At 36.4% G+C, this 22,090-nt stretch overlaps 2 protein-coding genes across 2 annotated transcripts; both read left to right on the top strand.

The window, feature by feature from the left end:
* Positions 1–351: 351 nt before the first annotated feature.
* Positions 352–10,124, top strand: LOC143467769 (periodic tryptophan protein 2 homolog). Its single transcript, XM_076965065.1, has 21 exons — positions 352–582; positions 1,139–1,251; positions 1,552–1,646; positions 1,784–1,865; positions 3,046–3,207; positions 3,367–3,473; positions 3,671–3,785; positions 3,978–4,112; positions 4,189–4,332; positions 4,625–4,832; positions 5,203–5,351; positions 5,514–5,671; positions 5,953–6,093; positions 6,304–6,418; positions 6,592–6,707; positions 7,815–7,912; positions 8,218–8,389; positions 8,645–8,769; positions 9,001–9,094; positions 9,355–9,580; positions 9,782–10,124. The coding sequence occupies exons 1-21, from the start codon at positions 565–567 to the stop codon at positions 9,915–9,917; spliced, it is 2,709 nt and encodes a 902-aa protein (XP_076821180.1). The 5' UTR covers positions 352–564; the 3' UTR covers positions 9,918–10,124.
* Positions 10,125–10,876: 752 nt separating this feature from the next.
* On the top strand, positions 10,877–14,178 carry LOC143468265 (ileal sodium/bile acid cotransporter-like). The gene is made up of 10 exons (XM_076965370.1): positions 10,877–11,114; positions 11,203–11,290; positions 11,640–11,758; positions 11,883–12,048; positions 12,269–12,384; positions 12,511–12,599; positions 12,764–12,887; positions 13,094–13,241; positions 13,559–13,652; positions 13,728–14,178. Exons 1-10 carry the CDS (start codon positions 11,018–11,020, stop codon positions 13,899–13,901), a joined length of 1,215 nt encoding a protein of 404 aa, XP_076821485.1. The 5' UTR covers positions 10,877–11,017; the 3' UTR covers positions 13,902–14,178.
* The last annotated feature ends 7,912 nt before the right edge of the window (positions 14,179–22,090 follow it).

Below are 22,090 nucleotides of genomic sequence, written 5' to 3'. Positions count from 1 at the left end.
AAGGATAAAATGGCTCTACAATATGTAAAAAACGTTAATTCCAAGTTGCCGCTTAAACCTGTTGGTGAGTTGTTTGATAAGAGATAGCAGGAAATATAATTGGGGTATTATTAAAAAATAATTTTGTCACCACAGCTTTAAAGGAATTCATTTAATTTAAGCTGAGTTAGTAACCAAAAGTATTTTCCTTGGGTGTAGCTATGCCGTGAATTAAATTGCACATTATACAATTTATATTTTTATGTCACAGTTGTACGTTCTGCTTGAGTAGGTCCAGGAAAACCAAATGGCACATGTGGATTGAGTACATGCTAGCCTACCTTGTATGCCGTAGCTTAACTATCCAAACATATGCTAGGCTAGTGTAATTGGTTTGCGTTTTTTGAAGGGGGTGTTTTTTGATTAAAGAATACGGAACGCTTGTCTGTCCAACCCGAAGCATCAGATAGGTGAAGTTAAATTAGGAAGAATGATATATTGCTGATAACTTAATAAACATCATCATCTTGCATGCTGTTGACAAAAAGAACCGAACCAAGTTGTTGAAAACCAGAAAGTGCAAGCATGAAATTCGCATACAAGGTAAAGCGATTCAATTATTGGGTCTGGTATACAAGTGCACAACCACGGGATACTTTTGTATACTATACCCTATTGTGACGTCTTCTGGTTGTGCACTTGTATACTAGACCCCAATTATTTATCAATGTGCATGGCTGCGTGAAAACGTCCATGTTGTCAATTTTTATTTTAGTTTTGCACATAAAACAGGTTAGTAGGTCAGATTTTATGCTGAAGCTTGTGTTGGCATGATTATTGTCCAACGTGTGACAATTGCACGAGGTTTCTTGTCGATTACAAATAAACACGGCAAATTAATGTGTTTGAAAGAGTGTCGTGCACCACATTTTACACAGAATTTGTTAAATAAAGTTAATATTGTCATTGTAAACTTTTGTTGTTTTTTATTTTTATTCTAATGATTAATTGTATTGGTGATTATATATATTATGTATACTCTATATTATAATCTTTCTATTTATACACTTTGTTATTTTATATTAGCATATGTCAATCAATGAATTGCATGACTTGGGAAACTGGCCAATGTTTTAAATTTTATATTGTTTAATTGCAGTTTTCAAATCTTCTTGGAACTGTTTATCGAAAGGGAAATATAGAGTTTTTGAAAGATGGCAATACTGTTTTAAGTCCAGTGGGCAACAGGGTCACCCTGTTTGACCTAAAGAGGTACCAAAATGTGTAGTTTGCATGTTGGATAACTTTTTCTTGAAAAGTTTTGTCAGCATTAGTTTCCTTAGGCTTGGTCCACTAAAAGATGTCTCATATTAAAGATTTTAAGTTTGTTTCACTTGTCCAGCTCAACCACTTCGAGCTGGCTATACGTAAGAAACAGACAAAAAATTCACTTTCACACAGTGGAGCCAACTTAGAGGCTGAGAGTTTTTATAATTGATGAATTTGAGTTCCCTTTTGTTGTCCTATGATTTTGTTTCTCAAGGATAGCTACCGTATGTACTTTTTTTGCAGCAATAATGCCGAAACACTGCCATTTACAACTCAATGCAATATTGCTTGTTTGGCCATTGCACCAGATGGCTGTACAGCAATTCTCATTGACGAAGGTAAGCTATTTTTTAGTGTCAATGGCAGCGTAAGATTTCACATAGATTTAAAGACGTGTAATGGCATCGATGGTTATATAATTGCACAATGTTATGTAATCTTTGACAAACTTCTTATTTTTGACATATTTTCGCAGAGGGTGAAGCTTCACTGGTGAGTTTACTCAGCAAATCCATTTTACACACTCATCATTTTCGAAAACCAATTCAGTGCATAAAGTAAGGCTGGCTTTAAATTCTCTTTCAAGTTTTCTCGAATGTTTGACAATACAGTAGAAGCTTGTTCACTCAGCATTAGTGAACTGAAAATGTGGGAATCAACGTACACTTAACTTAGTTGAACTTTTTAAACACTTTTTTATTGTTGAACAACTACTTAACACTTACTTTGCAGAGGTTGCTGCACTGTTTGTCAGTCTTAACTTATGATATTCGGACTTAATTTACCTGCCGAATTAATGATCTGACTCCGTGGTTGCGTGCGGTTAGAATTCTCTAACCTAACGTTTTACTAGCCGAAAGCTCTTACGTTATTACAGATACAGTTTATCAGAAACGGTCCTTTATTGTAGGAACTGTACAGGTTCCGAATATGACACAATCACAAACTTAGCATTCACCATTTAAAACAAGTCTAACGAATTACAATTAACACGACTAACGTAATACGTTCGTACGATTCTATATCTCTGTCTGCGCGGTTACTCGCGTATCAGTTCGAGTTTATAAAGCGGAGCGATGTGAGCGGAAGTATTCAACACAATATACACAAATATGTCAGAAATCGCAAACGATAAAATAAGCGTTGGGCAATGGGGATTATTTTCAGTTAAAACTCGGATGTTATGAAATCACCTGGTAACGTACTAAACGGCGCTTTCACATAACGTTATTTAGAGAAAGTTTCCAAATATTAAACGACAGTTGCAGTTTTATCACTAAACAATACTTCAATAAATAACTGGCGAATACTTTCCCACGAATGATATATTGGTATTGAAAGTGGCTCCCAGGCCACTACAACTTCAAGCTCATTAACTTGAAATTTCGGTTAACTTTACTTGTTTTGTCAAGGCGCTATGTTTGAGCAGTGCTTGCTGTCTCCGAATTTTTCACTCATGTCATAACAGACTGTTAATTAATCACATTTATTAGTGTGATGTATAATATTTTTTTTAAACGTCTGTCATTTGTTACTTCGTGTACATATCATAACATTACAATGGGATTTGGTAACATACAAAGGAGGTTTGCTCAGTCTAATTTTTTGTCCAAATTAAAGTACTATAAAGGGTCCATTTAACGTTCGGTTTCTTCCACTAATAACAATTCAATGGCAAAATCGGCTTCAGTGTCATGTAACTGTGCCAGGTTTTAAAGAAACTTTTTACTTCTTTAGATATAGTCCAGATGGAAAGAAGTTTGCTGTGACGAAAGACAATTTAGTTTTAGTTTACCATGCTCCGGGAAAGTCAAGAGTAATCAACCCATTTCAGCTATATCGCACATTCTATGGTGCTTATGGTGAAACCACATCTATTGACTGGACTACTGATAGCAGGTAATGCTATGTAGCTAATCCAAATGATAACGGCCAAAATGATAAAAGAAATTATTCGACTCTACTGTTTGACAACACTTCTTTGTATCATGCTTTAGTGTGTGTTGTACCGGTTGTCACTTCATTAAATATGTTTCTCTAACTCTATGTTATCGATAGAGCATTTGCAGTTGGTGGAAAAGACATGAACACCCGCGTCTATGCTGCCATCAAGTGTGACAACCTCATTGTTTATTCCCTGGGTGGGCACAAGGATGAAATCGTTGGTACGTAAAGTGATTCATATTCTTACACAGTAAGAAAATGACCTGCGGTGAATTACAGTTTGACATGATCCATGAAAAACGTTGCAAAAGAAAATGTTCTGTTTTAATCGATCAAATTCTGGCGATCTATCATTGAACAGCTCTGTAAATTATTGGAATTTGTGGGAGGTTTATGGCAACCATTCTGTATGATGCAGGTTGTTATTTTGAGAAAGAATCCTTGGACTTGTACACGGTAAGCAGAGATGGAGCGTTGAATGTCTGGGAATGTGACACTGATCTTGAAAATCTTCATCCAGCCAATGAAGAGGAGTAAGCTCAGTTTTGTGCGAATTCACCTGAAAAATTTTCTTCTATTGACAAAAAAAAAACTTTTATTTATCTGTTTCCTTTGCTTGAAATTTCATTAAGCAGTCAGCTGCTAAAAGTGGTTTAATTCAATGTTGATGCAAGTAGTGACATAATTTTGGAATGCTATGTTATGTTATGACATATCATCACCAGGGTCTTACCATATTCTGCGTCCGTGGATGAAATCGAGAATAAGGATGAAGCTCCTGAAACACGGAGTACGCATACAGAGTCCCAAAATATGGATGTTGAAGGAAAAGAGAAGATTTTATACCATCGCCTGGCAAAGTATATGCGGCCTGCGTCCAAAGTCTACCATAGACTCAAACAAATTGTGTATTTAAGTTGAATTTTTTTGTCTCAGATATTTTTTTAACAAGGAGGGAAACTTCAACAACGTCACCAGCACTTCCTTCCACAAGGACACTCACATTCTAGTTACCGGCTTTGCATCTGGCTCCTTTCATATTCATGAGCTGCCGGATTTTAATTTAATTCACTCGCTCAGGTAAGTTGTTGCCGTGAATCGTGATACTTGCAAACCAATACAATACTGGCTGCTCAACCGTCAGAAATTGATGCAGAAATGTCATTTATTTTACTCTTTCCACACTCAGTGTAACCAGAGTATGCAACCGTCATCATGTTTTCAAGCGATTACTCTGTGACTGACTTTTATAACAATGAACTTTGTGAATACCATAAATGTTGGGGCACTGGGTGTTTGAAGGTCCCAATGTGATAGTTACATGTGCATGGGCAGGTAATTTGCAGACAAATAATATACTGCTTATTCACAGCATATCAGATCATCAGATAACTTCGGCTTCGTTTAACTTCACTGGTGATTGGTTGGCACTTGCGTCGTCGACGCTTGGACAATTATTGGTCTGGGATTGGCAGAGTGAATCGTACATCATGAAACAGCAAGGACATTTCAGCAACATGCTTTGCCTTGATTACTCACCCGATGGCAGATATATTGTCACTGGGGGTGAAGATGGAAAGGTTAATTTTAATTCTTGGGCCGAGCATGTTATTATTAAGCGAATAAGTTTTTACGACAAAACTTTGGAAACTTATTGTAGGTTTCTTTTGCTTTTGATTGTTTTGAACTATGTTTTGTCTTTTTGCTAGAATAGCCTTCTCTTTGAATGCAAAATGCTGGGAACCGTGATTAGTTTGTAGAATGAATACAAGAGAATTACTAAAATGCTTCATGATGTTTTGGCTCTTGTATTCATTTTTCATGCTAGTCCTCTATTTCTTTTACTTTTTGTTTGGTTTGCGAAACTTAAAATGTTTTGATCCTTTTTGGTTTTTAGTTGTTTTTTTTACAATTTATTTTAAAGTAAATGTGCTTAGTTGTCTTCTGCAGATTAAAGTCTGGGACACAAGTAGCAGCTTTTGTTTTGTTACGTTTTCCGAGCACAGTGCTGGTGTCACTGGCGTCCAGTTCACATCAAGTGGTCAAGTAATAATGTCAGCGTCATTGGATGGAACTGTTCGTGCATTCGACCTGCACAGGTAATGTCCAGTTTGTATTTACTTTTATGTGTTTTGTAGAAATACTTAATCTTTTCACACAAAATGAGGTTTGCAAGATACTTTGCTTGAAATGTGTCTATGACTTTGTTAATATTGTATTCAACGTATTCTGTTACAATGATATCCATCTCATACCTTTAGGTATCGAAATTTTCGAACGTTTACGTCACCAAGGCCAACTCAATTTGCTTCCCTGGCTGTGGACAGCAGTGGCGAATTAGTAAGCGCTGGTTCGAAGGACACATTTGAGGTCTTTGTGTGGTCAGTGAGAACAGGACGTCTGTTGGATTTGCTCACAGGTACAAAGTTGAAAGTCATGCTTGCTAAGAGAAATGTTTTATTTTCAAAACGAATCCACGTTTTTAGTGATAACTGTGATTTCGATTGCTAAACGGCTCTTAAATTCTAAGAAGCTTCCTTTGTGGAAGAACTTTTGAAAATTGTTAATGGCTTTTCGTCTTTAAATTCTATCAGGTTTAGAGCTACTGGTTTTGCGAGTGTGTATGTGCACAGCGTCTTTTCCAGATACATCCATGAGCGTCTGGTCCCTTTACAATTATTCCAACATTTCTAACCACAGGCCATGAAGCTCCGGTAGTGAGTTTATCATTTTCATCAACATCTTCCCTCCTTGCGAGCGGATCGTGGGATCAGACTGTTACTCTCTGGAAGATTGGTGAAGAGAAAGGAGCAAGGGAGTCTGTTGACGTCGGCCATGATGGTATCTTCTCGTTAATCGCATTTAATTTTATAGTTTCCATTTTACTTTTACCTTTTCGTAAAGGAGTGAAAAGTTTTTAAAATTGTTTTTCGTTTTTTAACCAATATAATTGTCTAGTCATCTGTTTAGTAATTTAATTTAGTAATTGCAATAATTTAAAAGATTTCTCAAAGAGTTAATCATTCGTCAGCATCTTCGTCTTTTATCCAGTAATGTCTGTATCTTTTCGACCTGACGGTGGCGAACTCGCTGTTTCAACGTTAAATGCTGAAATAACATTCTGGAATGTTCAGACAATGACACAAACTGGTTCTATCGACTGCAGGTTTCCACGACTTTAATTTATTTCATTGCTTGTTAATTAACAATGCTCCTTGGTAATTTTAGAATTGCTATTTACCCACTTCACAATGCTTCATACAGCTTTTTCAAAACTTCATTTGAAATCGCTTTTAATAATCACATCTGAACACTTGTTTTGTTCGAATTTATTTCAAGGCATGACATTGGCGGGGGTCGTGGTGAGCTTGACCGTGTCTCGGCCAAGACGAGTTCGTTCGGAAAATCTTTTCAAACTCTCTGCTACACTGCAGACGGCGAATCGATTATTGCGGGTACGACTGCTTCAGCTGGTTGAATAACCATTTCATAAATACCATACCATAAAGCCTGTTATTTTGAGCAATTTGTGTTGGCATCATTGGTTGCGGTGTTTTAAAGAACTTAGTAAGAAACAGTGCAAGCATTTTAAGGAGTCATTTAAAAAATGTTAAAAGGCCGGCTCCATTGCTATGCAGCCCTATGTTTTATTTTATGTTCATATTGCCAGCCACAAACCTAACGCAACGCATCAACAGTTATGACTAAGTTTATCTCAAATCTTGTTACCACTCAAACTCGTTGTTTGCGCTAGTTCATTAGCAACATGCTGCTTTGTTTGGCCTTCCTAACAGATTGTATTCGACTCAATAGAAATAGAGTGCAAATGCAATGATACCTGCTTTTTGCGTTTTTGCACGTCCGAGGCATGTGCCTAAAATTTTCTTGGTTCACTCAATGTTGCCATTAATATGCATTTATCCCTCCAGCACAAATGAAGCCTGGCCTATTCATCTCTAGTAGTACCGGTACGATTTTTTTTTAACACAGGAATTATGTATTTTGTTGTAAAAAACATTTCCACGTAGTTACTGGCAAGTGTTGCCTTGCTTAAGTATGAACACGACACATCGTTGTACGCTATGTCCGGTGGCAATAGAAGGCTCAGTGGAACGGACAAAGAAAGCACGAAACTTAATAATGTAAGAGAACAAACGTAAACGGGCACAAAGCGCCAAACGAGTTCCTCCCCAACGTATAAACCGCTGCAATCGTGCTTGCTCGCTAGCGGAAGAAATTGAGCTTATTTCTAAGAGTAAGCAAGCAACCGGTCTAGCGAAATTTTCCAACAAGCCACGCCGGAATGATTTCAAATCTGCAAGAAGGCTCCTAACGAATTTTTTTGGCAAATCGTTCAATTTTATTCAAAACTATCGCCAAACCCTCAAAATTATCCAAAAAATTTAAAACTATTGACAAGTTTTTATTGTCGATCTCCCATCTCTTATGTGGTTCGATGATTACGTAACGCCACCGATTGTTTTTTTTTAATAACAACGTATTCCAACAAGAATGCTAGACAACGGTATGTTTTTTCAAACAATGATTCTTATTTGGCGCAGGTGGCCAGACGAAGAACGTTTGCGTCTATCACGTGCGGGAGGGCTTGCTCATGAAGAAATTTGAAGTCACTAGAAATTTATCATTTGACGCTGTGGAGGTCAGTATCAGAACATTCTGCAACTATCCAGACTTTGCCCAATTTACTGATTTCTGATGTAAAATCTGCTTTACTTTGAGAGTCGGTTATTATTATTTGCTGTATATAACCAGTGGCATTAACTTGTAACTAGTGACATTTACATGTGGATACCAACTGATTAATCAGTCATTTATCAAGTTAACAGTTTATTTGACCAAAATGTTGGCAACCTTTAGTTAAGTAATTAATCACTGATTGGTAAATTATCAACCTGCTTAACTTTGCTCAAAATGTCTGTTTAAACCTGATCCAATTTCATCAAGGAATTCCTGGATAAACGGAAGATGACGGAGTTTGGACCATCCGCTATGATCGAAATGGGCGAAGGAGAAGAAGGAACTGCTATCAAGCTCCCGGGGGTTAGAAGCGGCGATATGTCATCCCGATTTTACAAACCCGAAATAAGGGTCTCATGTGTCAGGTTCTCCCCAACAGGTGAGATGTCTATGAATACAACAACAAGCCTTCGACGTCTTGATAACTTGTGATTGAAATGAAATAATTTTAGTCGCGCTATTAGCGACATGATTCTCAGACTTAAAACATTTGGAGAATTACGAACTAGACGTGTTACGAAATCATAAATGAAATCGTGTTTTTGTGAGATCATGTTGTCTTGAAGTGGTTAAAAACAATTTACGTCGGTTGCAATTAAATAAGGTTAACTTGGGTTCTGCGTTTTCACCCCAGGCAGGGAATGGGCGGCGGTGACCACTGAGGGTTTGCTCATTTACTCGCTGGACGCTAATTTCACCTTTGACCCCTTCGATTTAGACATCGACATCACACCTGAAAACATACGCAAAGAAATAAAGGTTCAACCTAAATCATAAATAGTTTTATAACAGCAGAGGTAGTTCAAGGCTCCGCCAACTCATTTATGTTGGACCTAGGTTTTGGTTCTATTCTATATATCAGGTCTTCAACTGCAAGAGGAGCCCGTGCTTTATGCGATTTTAGTTATTTTATAGTTATAATAAATTGCAAAACTTGGTCTGTATCTTGTGCATTTGCCGTAGTAAATACCTCGTTTTACTTCTGCGTAGAACAAAGAATACAGTAAATCTATTATGATGAGTTTTCGATTAAACCAGACGTCTTTGATAAACGAAGTGTTCGAGCAAGTTCCAGTAAACAACAGTAAGTTTTGTCTTGCTTTTAATATTCACTTTCGCATTTGTATTTCTGTGGATACCGTGGTAAAGTTTTTCTAGACTAAAAGGATGTCCATCTCAGCAGATTGTTACATCAAATTCTAGTTCCAATAAACCCATTGTTATCACAATATTTGTAGCGGCTCGAATGTCCTAGCAGAAACAATAAAGCGACTTAACAAATTTGTGTGAAGCAAACACTTTGGTTCTTTAATTTCTGCTTTCAAACTCTCTTATTGTTGTCAGTTGAAGTCATAAGTCGAAACCTACCCGATGTGTACGTCGAGAAATTGTTGACTTTCATCGCATCGAAGTTAGAAAAATCTCCTCACCTGCACTTCTATCTTCTGTGGTGTCGAGCCCTCCTACTCGCCCACGGGCCTGCGCTGAAAGCAAGGGCTGTGAAGGTCATGGCATTAATGGCAAACCTACAAAAGGCACTGACCAGAAAAGCGGAAGAAGTTACTAAAGTGTAGGTTTGATTAAAACTTTTCCATCAAACTCCCCTCGCTTAAATTACTGCCATAGTGATTACAATTGACTACCCTGACCAGTTAATTTAAATAGTTACCAATCGTTAATAAACCACATTTAAAACTGTAGACCTGTTATTTGTGTCTTAATAAAATTCAGCTTTTGCTGTGTCTGAACTCACACCCATCCTTTGAACTAGATGCGACAACAACTACTACCAGATAGAATACATCAAAGCGTTGGCCATCCAACGTCGAATCCATAAGGTCACCGAACAGGAAGTCGACCTTAAAAGTGATGACGAAATATCCGTTCTGTCCATGGACGACACGTGACGTTATCTGTATTCTGTGTTATTTCGCGTTCTTGCATTGAAAGTGTTGAGGTCGGTGAAGAGAGAGCGTTTAAGCTTGGCATCCGGGATGCTGTCATCTTGAAAAGGATTCCACGAGCAAGGACTCTCTGGAATTTGCTTCTCCTTTTCAATCCGTCTTCATAAGCGAATTATTTTCTTTGCCAATAAAATGTGCCTCCTTAGTCCATTACTGTGCGTGTACGACTTCAGCAACGCTCAGTAGTCAGTTGTGCTTAAGTTAAAGCTAAAAGACCACCCGATTCTATTATGGAGGCGACAGACACCGCATTTCTATGTAAATTTTTACCACTCGGGCCACCGCGAAAAGTCACTGAAGCATGAAACAGAAAATTAACTTTTCATATTGCCGAAACCTGTATTATTATTTAACCTAAAACTATACGATTTTCTACAAAAGGTCGATGATTGAATCTAATAAAAAATTTGGATTTAGGAATTATAAAATGAATTCTCCTTCAGAGATATTTCGAATGAGATTCCACTGCTCACTTATTTATTATAGTCCGCATCGTTATTTTTTAGGCCTACAAACTTTTACGACTATTAATCATCATCACAAAAACTTATGAAATCATTAGATAAATCAAAGTTTCAGGAACAAACAACCTGTGATAATTTCTTCAACATTAAATAAAGAAACTTGAACCTGACTCCATGCGACTATTTAACTGAATTTATTGTTAGAAGATTTGAAGCCTGTTAACACAATTAATCAAAACAACACCAGGGGCCAGTGCATATAACGCAATGCGGTTTGTTAACTGGCCTTACAGATGTTCCTGGGGCTTATTTTGTGTGTTGTAGCCAGTTGCCCTTCGACCGAATTCTTTCATTTTTGAAAAGCGAATTGCCTCAAGTAGAAAAGCGTATGGTAGGTACAACGCTGAGTTTTCTGCAGAACGTACTCTGGATCACCAACTATTGCTGAAAAGCGTTGTTCTTTTCAAAAGGTGTAGAAGTGTTTACTGATTAAGAAAGCCTGACTACCTTGTAGTGTATTAGGTTTGAGTGATTTGTGGGAAGATAGACTTCATGAGTTAGAAAGCTTGTGGTTGAAAAATGTTTGGTAGCGGCAACTTACGAGTATGGATCTCAAATAACGAGTCTGTCAAAAGTGTCACTGCTACTGAAGCGACCAATACCACAGCTTACATCGGTATTTATTCAGTACCATGTAGGCCTAGTCACATACATATCTTAGCATTTTGAGCAGTTAGATATTTAAACATATTTCGATTACACAGACATGGAAAAATTTTGCGCCCAGTACGCCAACACAACTGAAATTGTTCATTTGCCAAGTTGTCACCAACAAACGCGTTCCCAGTACAGGTAAGAGTTTAATAACTGATGTGGTGGGTATCGACTCATTTCTTACAATTGTAGGATTTGCTGTATAGACTATATAAGTAATCGCCGGGTACTGTTCCAAATGTAAAATGGAGTAGATGTTAGCGAACCCATTAAGCAGTCAGTACAGTCGGCATATACGTAAACATTTCGAACTTGACTGTGAATAAACACAGCGGAATACAAATTAGAAGTCTATACTTTACACAAACCTACTCGAAATGATATCGTCGAAATATACTGTAGTCTACTGTACTTAACTTAGTTAGGCTGTCAAATACTAATAACTACCTGGTTGTGAAATGAAACTCATAACAGACTTTTCTCACAGTAAGATACTCAGCATAACTTTGGTGACTTGCATATCGATTGTGATGTTTGCGATGGGATGCAAGGTACAGGTGAAGAAGGTACGGCAAAGGATCATTCGTCCCTGGAGTATCCTGATAGGTGCGTAACAATTGTTTTTTTTTTCGGAATTAGAAAAAGCTGATCTTAACCTATCACTATTTAGCCTACCTATTTAGCTGTCACTTTTTCAAAATTAGTCAAGTGAAGGTCAATATACTTTTAGGGTTTTTCTGTCAGTTTGGGATAATGCCTCTGTGTGCATTCGCCATTGGTAGTTTGGCCAATCTCAGTCGGGCCAAAGCTCTGGCAGTGCTGATCATGGGATGTCTCCCCGGTGGTAATGCTTCGAATTTAATAACTTATTGGAGTAATGGGGACCTAGATTTGAGGTCAGTAGTGAAATATTCTCAGTGCTTGTAAATCTTACCAATCACTTTTATTCTGAAAGTTATTGATTATTTCACTTACTTTTAACTCTGTTGCTGGTTTCTTTTTATTATGGAATTTGCTTTGTCAAATACAGTTATATTATAACACCAAGCACTTATGCATTGGTTTTTGTTACCGATTTGTGTTACTTTGTAGTTTATTCCATAAAATATTCTACAGCATAGCAATGACAGCAATGTCGACAATATTTGCGTTTGCCATGATGCCCTTCTGCCTCTTCGTTTACGGAAGATTTTTCTTGATCGAAAGCGTTGCAATTCCCTACGCTAATATCTGTGAGTCGTTAATCCACTTTATTGCTTTAAATAAGTCACTTGGCAAAGGAACTTCTTGTGTTAAAGTTTCATATCTGTAAAAAACTATTATTAAAGTTATTGTAATAATTAGTATTTATTCTTGAGGTATACTTCTGGCTGCTTTCATAGCGCCGGTAGCGGTTGGAATGGCCTTCAACTATTGTAAACCAGATTTGGCTGAATCACTGGCAAAGGCAAGAAGTCAAAAGCGAATTTTAAGCTAAACAACAGTTTAAAAACTTTCTATTAACTTAGCGTTTAAGATTTTGAAGAATTACTTCTAATAGTTTCCAAACTTAAAATCAAGTCGCTTTGTCGTTAAACAGTATCTATTAAAAGCAATTTTGTTCATACGCAGGTTGGCGCTGTTGTCGGGATATTTGTTGTTGTGGCTGCAGCAACGGTCGGAATCATTCTTTACCCGTCGGCCTTCCACATACCGAAAATATACTGGGTCATAGGTTTCATTCTACCACTGCTCGGTAAAATAATAAGGACGTCACTATAAAATTATACCAGTGGGGCTTAACCAAATCTTTGCTTTCATAATATTTTGATCTTTTTTTTTTTTAAATGCGTTTTTGTTAACTTGCGCGTTGCATAGGCAATTAAGCATTGTCTTGGTGTATCTTCAGTTAATTTTGAACGGTGTTGGATTAGATTAGACACTTTATTACCACATATGCAGGCTATTTGTTGGGGTACTTGGCTGCTACGCTTGTAAGTTTAGTTTTCAAGGGAAGCAAGATCGATGAAAATCAGCGAAGAACAATAGCAATTGAAACCGGCACCCAAAATTCACAGCTATGTACAACAATAACCCAACTTAACTACGGGTAAAGTTAAGTTCTATAATCGTTACTGTAAAGCGTGGTATTGTTTGACGGAAGTATCATGCACACACCAGACTTAAACTTACTGTACGCACCATTTTATAAAATTCTTACAATTGCTGTAAAATCCAGTTTGGTAAATATTTCAAAACAATATCTGTTTAATTTGTAAAAAGCAGTAAATTGGTAAAATGGTTTTGAAACTGATTAGACTATAATAACAGTTTGTGTATATAGCTACACGTATGTATACCCTACATATATAAATTTTGTTAACGATTCAAAACGCTTATCAGCTTAATAAGCTTTGTGTTATGCAGTTGCACTTGCTTGATATTGGAAATGTACTCATATCCCCTCGTGTATTTTGTTTACGAAATTTTTGAAGCATGTCTCTTCTGCGCTGCGTTTCAGGTATCCTTAATAAAACCGCTTTGCCTTCAAACTACTTTTAATATTATTATGAAACCGCTATACTGTGTCATGCAGATTTACGATCATTTTTTCAAACAATCTGGTGAAAATGAAGCAACTGTAAACAATGATGTCCTTCGAAATCCGACTTTTGATCAACAAATCTCGGACCAGGAACTTGAACGCAATGGAGAACTGGAGAGGATAGATTCGAAGAAGAATCACTCAAAGCCTTCACGAATTACATGAACGACATAACCGCAACTTGAATTTCTTAGTATAAATTTCGGTTTTTCCTGTTACACACTTCATAATTGCTATGCTGTTACTATAACCAACAGCTCACTTTCTATAAACCAAAAGATTTGTTTTTGCCTGTGAGTTACTCGTTTCAAGTTTCTTGTGGAGATCGGGAAGTGGTTTCCTGCAGCAATTGGTGCTTTGAGGTATCGTTTGTGTTTTTCTTGTGTTTATCTGGATTCACTTGTCATGTGTTTAACTGTAATAAACTTGCTTTTCCTATTGATGGAACGTTTTATTTGGCCGGCTGACTGTGCTCGTTGTAGGTTGTTAGCAAGAGTCGTGCAACCTTGACCCTAACGTTGTCGCAAATTTTCTAACCCCTTTTGTCCATTGTTTCCCAATAACAGTCCCAACGATCAAATTAAATACGATCAACGCAGAAAGCAACAGTTTTATTCTTAAGAAAAGCATCATGAAATTCTTTTTAAGGCGGGAAAATATAAGAGAGCATTTGTAAGGAATCCAATGGAAACAGTTTAATAAGAAACTACATATGTGGAGATAATTCCGATGGAGGCCAACAAATGCATATGGATAATGGGCATTGCGTTTGCAGGAATTCAACCCAGCATAGGCTATACACAAACCAAAAACAGTATTCTTTCGGTCTACCATTGCATTTTTCTACGCATGTCATAGACTACAACCCATTCGCTGGTGGAGTTTTATTCGAGTCAAACAATTATAGTGTTTTTAAGTTCCGCCAGTTGGCGTATGCAATGAATCGCCAGCATCAAAATGTAATGTTGCAATACTAAGATAAAAAGTCGATTTTCGTTGATATTCAACACAATCGCTTTTCGTACACAGCAAACTTTTCAGACATTAGTCGACAGAAGCTTGCAAGGAATATCTTTTCTGTAGTGGATTTATGGGTCATGCATGCTAGAACTGTCACCTACAGGTCAATATCATCATTCTCTTTAAGCGCGTTTTCAGTTTTGCACTAAACGTTGTTGACCACAGCGGTGTCTGCAGAGTTCTGAATTAAACATTTTGCTGCATTGTAATTGGACTCGGGTTTATAAATATCTTCATTGAGCGCCTAATGCCTATAACGTATGAAGTATGATTACGCGCATGACGCTTAATGGGTATAATACCACACGTATGCATTTTCACTCACAGTCAAAAAAGATATTAAAGTCCTATAAGACGTTTGCAACAAGCACAGTGAGATACTACACAATGGCTTACTGTAGTTAAAAAAAGCAATACGTTTTCTCTCGTGTAAATAACTTCTTTCACTCTTATGGTGTTGCTTAAACATATGAATCGTGGTTTTCATCAAATAATAACATCGTTGTTTAATTTTTTCTTCGTTGCTGTCTGAAAAAACTATTTCGCTTGCGCCAATCGAATTTAGCCTTAAGCAAACAAACTCGAAAAGTTTGATTGTTCATGTTCATGAAAAGTTCATGACAGTTCATGAAAAGTCACGGAAATACCAATGTGGACTTCGGTGTAGAAAAAATTGTATTTTAATTAACTATATACGTAGAAGTTTGCTAAGGTATTATTAAACGAATTAAGATATAATTAACTTTATACTGTAGTTTATAAGCATTCTTTGCTTCAACAGTGTTTTCCCAAAAAAAAACGTTTTAGGCTATAACGATGATTGTTTTTTCACTATTTGCCAACAGGGAAGAAAATTACGAAGTCAAATTCTCATCATAGTAAATTATCTTTGTATTGGTTTGTTACCGGTAAGAATAGCACGGAATTAGTAGATTCTACAATCCGGCGCATATATCAACATTATAATCCATTCGTCATTGAAAAGTTATAGTGAGTCTGTGGTTGTTGTGTAACCAAGGTTTTCCTTAGCCAGGAAACTTCCCGCTTTTACGGCTAGTCGATTAGCCGGTTTCTGCTCTCCTATTTTTTATGAGCGTTCCTTTAACAAAAACAAACTTCTTTCTTGTATCAAATCCAAATGTAGATTCAATCAACTCTTCTCCAACATACCACAGCGTAATCAATTAATTAGGGTGTGAGATTGGAAATTGCGGGCAGCATAACATACCTCGGGGGGAGTTGTGGGTAAAGGCGTAAACCGTGTACGTGTGTAGAAAACTTACTAACAATAAAAGGATTCACAAGTGACATATCGATAAATTACTAATACTATATAAAAACGCAGTCACACATTATGGCCCCAACAATACGGGTGAAACACATCTTAATATAAATATAAAAACACATCGTGGAATATACATCTAACTATACAACTAAAAACGTATCAATGTGCAGTGCTACATTAACACACCTGTCAGCATTGTTAATATACAAACAATTTATTACCAAACGTGAAATTTGGTGACAGTTGTTCATTAATTCTCTTTGATATTTTTGCAGCCAGTGCGTTCAGGTCGTCACTGAAGCCACAAACCTGGTTGAAGCTGGTTGACAGGAGACGGCGGTTCGAGATTGTTTTCCTTGCGGTGGAAATTCTTCTGGATACTTTTCGCTTAGGGCAACGTCTGCTCTTTTGCCGTACACTGACTTTGGCTTCTCTTGTTTTCTGCTGCAACAGGATTTTAGTTCTTCGTTTTACTTCTTTCTCAAATATAGTTGCTTCGTTTTTATCTGGAAAAATCGAGTCATTTGGCGTATTTAAATTTATTTATCAACAATCTGTCATAAACAAGTTTGGATAGAAAAGCCTCACTCATCACCGTGGTTGATTTAACTTTTTTTCGACCTTTTTGCCTTTTTTTGGTTTTAAGAACAGAGTCTATTCTTGCCATGTACAGGAATGAGAGTTTTACAAGTTAAAAAATAATTTTTTGGCTTTTGTCAATAACTTAAACGTTTTTAATGGTAGCCTAATTAAGATAACCGTTAAAAAGTGCATGACTTTTACTGTTAAATCATTTTTCCATTTCTTTACTTTATTGTTGTTTGATTTGTCACGACTCTCGACGTTGTTTTATTTTGATAATGACAAAAAGTTCATAGTAACCCTAACATGAACTTACACTTCATTCACATAAGAATTGTAGCTCCCTAAAACTTCGAACTTTAATTTCTATATACATACTAAGCATTAGCTGGAGTTGTAGAAAATTATACATTTTGTAAACCGTTTTGCATGGAAAGTTTGAAGTCTATTTCGTAAAACTGAACTTCACTTCGTGCAACGCTTGGCCGATTTGGCAACAACCTTGAAAGGAGCATGCACGTTGAAGACATATGCTTGCTGTAGAGATAGCTTGCTGTAAAGTAGCGTACAAAGCAACATTTTTAACGTAGCCCAAACTTTTTGAAATTATCGGAATTGTATATATATGTATACTTTTCTTACCACTTTTATAAAAAACTTATTCAAAAAATAACTGGAAAACGCATACAGTATACAGTATAATGTTAATACTTGAAACCGTCCAGCATCGCTTAATTGTTTTACCGTTTTCCTATGAGTAGTTATAAGTTATAAGATTATATTGATCCTATTTTCTATGCTTTTTAGAAGCAAAAGTGACTTTATAAAAATATTTATGTAAATTTGTAAGTTTTCGAAAGGTTTTGGTTATTTTTTAAAAAATAGACCGAATGGATTAGAGCCTATTTTGGGCTTGTTGGAAGATTTGGGCCAGAGAAAGTTGTTAACTGCATTTGGCTGGTTACTGAAGTCGATTGTTTCACAATAAAGCGTTCAGCAAAATTCTAATAAACAAAATCTGAACCCATGCAAGCAGTTTGCAATAACGGGACTCATAAAATGCGCACTTGAATATTTTACTTTCCACACGTCAAATATTTCACCCAAATAGTAATTGAATTGATGAGCGGTAGACACGTGGCCAAAAAATTGTACTATGTATGTTACATTACAAACTTTTTGTTAATAAGTTTACTTGTTTAAGTGTTGTTGTACAACGTGCTTGGGGCCAACCAACACCTAGTGTGATATTCTCACTTTTGCCGATTTTGTTAAACATCGTTGCACAATTTTTTCTAAGACTCATCCCGTCTCGAGGGAAAGTTACAACAGGAAAATAACTTTCTTAAATAAATAAATCAAATTACAAACAGCGCATAATTACTCACAGGATAAGTCGAGCTTTACTTTTAATGAATAACTGATGTACTATGCCAGGGTACTACCCCATACTATTCCAAACCTTGCACAGGTTTTTTTCAGCCACTTTCATTAAACCGTATTTCCAGTGCAAAATCAGCAGTTGTTAAAATACAACTACAACCCGAGATAAGTCGCCCATCATTGAAGTGCAAGTCATTATGTAATTATTATGGAGTAACAATGCTTTTTTATGGGTAACGTCACTGTACTGTGTGACAACAAAGACGTTTACGATGATGTTTGCTCTTTGTTGGAGTCGCAAACAAGTAGAAAGAATCAGGAAGCGTGGAAAAATATTAAGTCGTTTTGATCAGAAAATTCAATCTTTTGCTTGCATTAGACTAGAGTTTCTCCTATTTGCGGCCCGCAATGTTTTCCTCAAACCTTAATGTGGCCCTTTGTGCTGGCAGTCTTGGACCACCCTGGACCAAACAAATTGAATTTGTCTAATCGAGCTAAAGAGTGAGCTTGAAAACGTAATCTTTAATAGTTTAAGCATTGTAGTACATAATCTTTTGACTGTCGTTGGTTATTACTTGCAACAAAAATTCGTTACTTTGAAAGATTGAAGAATTTGCATAAATCCACTTTTCGACCATATTCAAAATGTATTATGACATGCCGGCATGTTTGACGATCGCTTCAGTCGTGCGTTCCTCGAATTCAACGTGGAATTAAACTTTTTATTCCAGTGGTGGTTCTTCCAAACTTCGCAAAAACATGATAACGACACCGCCTTAGACAGCCACGCCACAAACTAGTTTGAACTTTGATGAAAGACAGAGCGAGTATGCGAGTGCTAAATATGTCAAAATACATTTTGGATTTCGTAAAAATATATACAAAGCATTCTTACACAGCAAACAGTTTTTTTCCTGCTTTTACTTCTTTTTTTTACTACAAAATAAAAAATAAAAAATATTTAATAAGCGTTATGTCGTACAGCAAAGAAATTCTTCATCACCACAAGGTTAGAAGAGCAGCACTCATAGCTGCTAGCTCGTATTCATCAAAGAAATAAAATCAAAATGTTATCGATATAAAACGTGTTCCAGATTACATAACGCAGTCGTTACAAAACAATTGTAACAACACCGTTACCGCGATATAGCAGAGTTACTGATAAGGTGACTTTTGTGGTTTGCTCTGCTTGTTTTGGATACGTTCATTTTATCGAAAACAAACCAAGATACGTGTTGTCGGAGGCGCAGTGTGTAATTTAGATGGTTGTGACTTACCGCACAAACTGTACTTCTGCCGGTCCGCAATTGTCTTTCACGAAGCCGGTCTTTGAAAAAAATATGCTGAAAGCCGCTGCGATAGAAAAGTTTTGTTTTTTACTGCCATAGATGTACGTGTATCTTTGGCAGTGTTCAAGTTGAATTCCAAAACTCTATTTACGAAAAAACATTTTAGTATATATTTTATTTTATTTTTTTACTTTATTGATTTATTTATTTATATAACTATTTTCTTAAATTAAACTTCACATTTTAGCAATAAACGGTTGCCAATAAGCCTAAGATAAGTTGTTTCAACACTTATTTAAACGGCGCTATTACTACCAATTAATTCCGTTGAAAATGTGTTGTGAGGTATTCATTGGTTTGCAAAACTAAGTAACTCTTTTGCAGCAACCTGTCAAACACCATTGGTTGGTTGCGTATATTAAATTAAACCAGGATAAAAACGAGTTATTTTAAATAAGGCCAATACCTCTCAAGTTTCATTTGATTTCAACCACAAGTCTGAGCGTCATTGCATGATGGTGAAGTCGATTTGATCACGTTGTCATCATAAGCACTAAACTGGTCGGAGTTGTTTTCGGCTTGTTCCGTTTTGGTTGTGCGGTTTAACAGAGACATTTCTTTGGAAAACTCAGAGCCTCCGGTAGTTTTGCTCTTACAGTGACATCGTTCGATTAATTATTTTTTGCACGTTTTGAAGAAAGATTCTTTTCTTTTGTTAATAAACATGCCGCATTTTTTACCTTCGGGTTCAATCAGCATAAGAGCTCAAACAAACTTGTGTTTTCTCGTTTGTCTTTCCGCGTTTTTATTTGTGTGTGGTCATTACTAGTCTTAAACTTATTTCTGATCTACATGAGCTTTTCTTAAAACGAGCTTCGCTGGGTTTTCCCATTCCCAACGTGTTCCAACTTTTTGGGATTCGCAAAAGACCATTGCGTCTCTCAAGGGTCCCGTGACATTCCTTACTTTTAGAAACGCTGGTTTATAAAAAAACGTGCGGTGAAACGTACATATATAGTTGTTCGTATAGCTCCGCTCTTTTTCTCAAATTTGTATGAACTCGAGCTTTAGTAGGTAAATTGATCGAATGCTTTGAGAAAATGTAATAAGTTGATGGTAACGGTCCATGCCTTTTAAAGTGCAGTTACATTCTTGTTAGAATCGCTGCTTAAGTACGCAACTGTATCTAAACGTATTTCAGAAATACATGACACTTAGTTGCCGCTGTTATCTGGTCTTTTACGTTTTACAGTCAGTTGGTTCGTTAAAATATGGCATAATTCTCTTTTCATTCTTTGGCGACGTTGCTGATGTGCGGGAATGCTTGGTTGTCACTCCTTTTAGCCAGATCTTGAACGCGGTTCGGACAGGTTCGGTCGGTTTAAAAACGGCCGCTTTGTCATACACACAAGTAATTAAATTTGGTTGACAATGTTTGCATTTTTCTCTCTTAAACCACACTTTTGCCATGTATTAGCTGGTGTACACGTGAAGAATGAGTTGTTACCATCTTTTTGTACAAAGGCCTTCTGTTTTTTTATATTTCTCTCTTATTGGGAAGACTTAAAGTTGATTTCAAGTACCATGTGATTGTAATTGCAATGATAAGAGCTGACAGGTTAACAGTGAAACATATATCATCAAAGTGCCAACTAATTTCGGAGTTAACGTGTCTCCTTCAACAGAGCAATTTCTATAATTGAGCGCAAAAGTTTCATTCAATAGCTCATCTACACCACGACAAGATGAGAGTTTCAACTGTAAGTACAATGCCAATGTTTTAAAGTATTCTTATACTTGCAGCAAATAACGAATACCTTAAGCACGACGCTATGGAAGACTACTGTATAATTAAGCAGAACCGCAAAACATCGAATCCGTGAACGTGCCGCTTGTCTTGTAGACGCTGCTGTTCAAGAAAAGAATACATTTAAATGCAGTGACAGATGATAAACAAGTTATGATCAAGAGATAAGTTGTCTTGCTTGCAATAAACGGGAAATTTAATAGTAAACGTATTTTGTATTTTACTATTTTCACAAATTTAACAAAAGCTGGTAATTGTGCTAACATTTTGGTCGACGATTTTTGGCATAACAAGTTTTTGCAAAGCTCAGGTGGTTATAGTTAAAATATAGTGATTATGATTATTGTGAAGTAACGCAATACACAAAGAGTTAAACGGAACCATATAACTTTAAATTTTAAACCAAATTTAATTTTACATAAATTTCATTCTTTGCAGTATAATTTCCACGATTTGCTTTCCGCAATGTTCTACAGAATTAAACTTATAATTGAAATTAGCAGAAGTTGTGTTTTCTTTGGTTGCTTTCACTGATCATCACGTTTCCTGCATCATCAAAACCATAAGACCCAGACAGTTTAGGTCGTTTGAGTTTGGTTGTCCGGATTAGCGGAGAAGTTGTCATGGTAACTTTTGCGCCTGGAGAAAAACATGTCAAATGTGCGTCAAGTAAACTGTGGCAAAATCAGTGGAAAAATACAAGATTGCGGCTTTATTTTCTTCTCAATCGACAATATAATTTCTGTGTTTTCTTTACAAAGTGAACACTTCTTTTTAATCTGTTTTGGAGTGTTTGCCAATTGCTAAGATTGTTTTTAGCATTGAATTCAGCTGCATTTTATCATGCTTTAAAAAACGACTCTTTGTTCCTCTTCACGTCGCTTTTCGATTAGATAAAAAAAACCTAACGGTTAGGTTACCATTTGTCTATAATGGTGCATATTAGCTGAACAATTTTTTTAAATTTTTTGAAACTACATTTTAAAAG

This window comes from Clavelina lepadiformis, chromosome 1, assembly GCF_947623445.1.
Source record: "Clavelina lepadiformis chromosome 1, kaClaLepa1.1, whole genome shotgun sequence".
NCBI classification, from domain to species: Eukaryota; Metazoa; Chordata; class Ascidiacea; order Aplousobranchia; family Clavelinidae; genus Clavelina; species Clavelina lepadiformis.
This window is presented reverse-complemented; position numbering and strand designations above follow the sequence as displayed.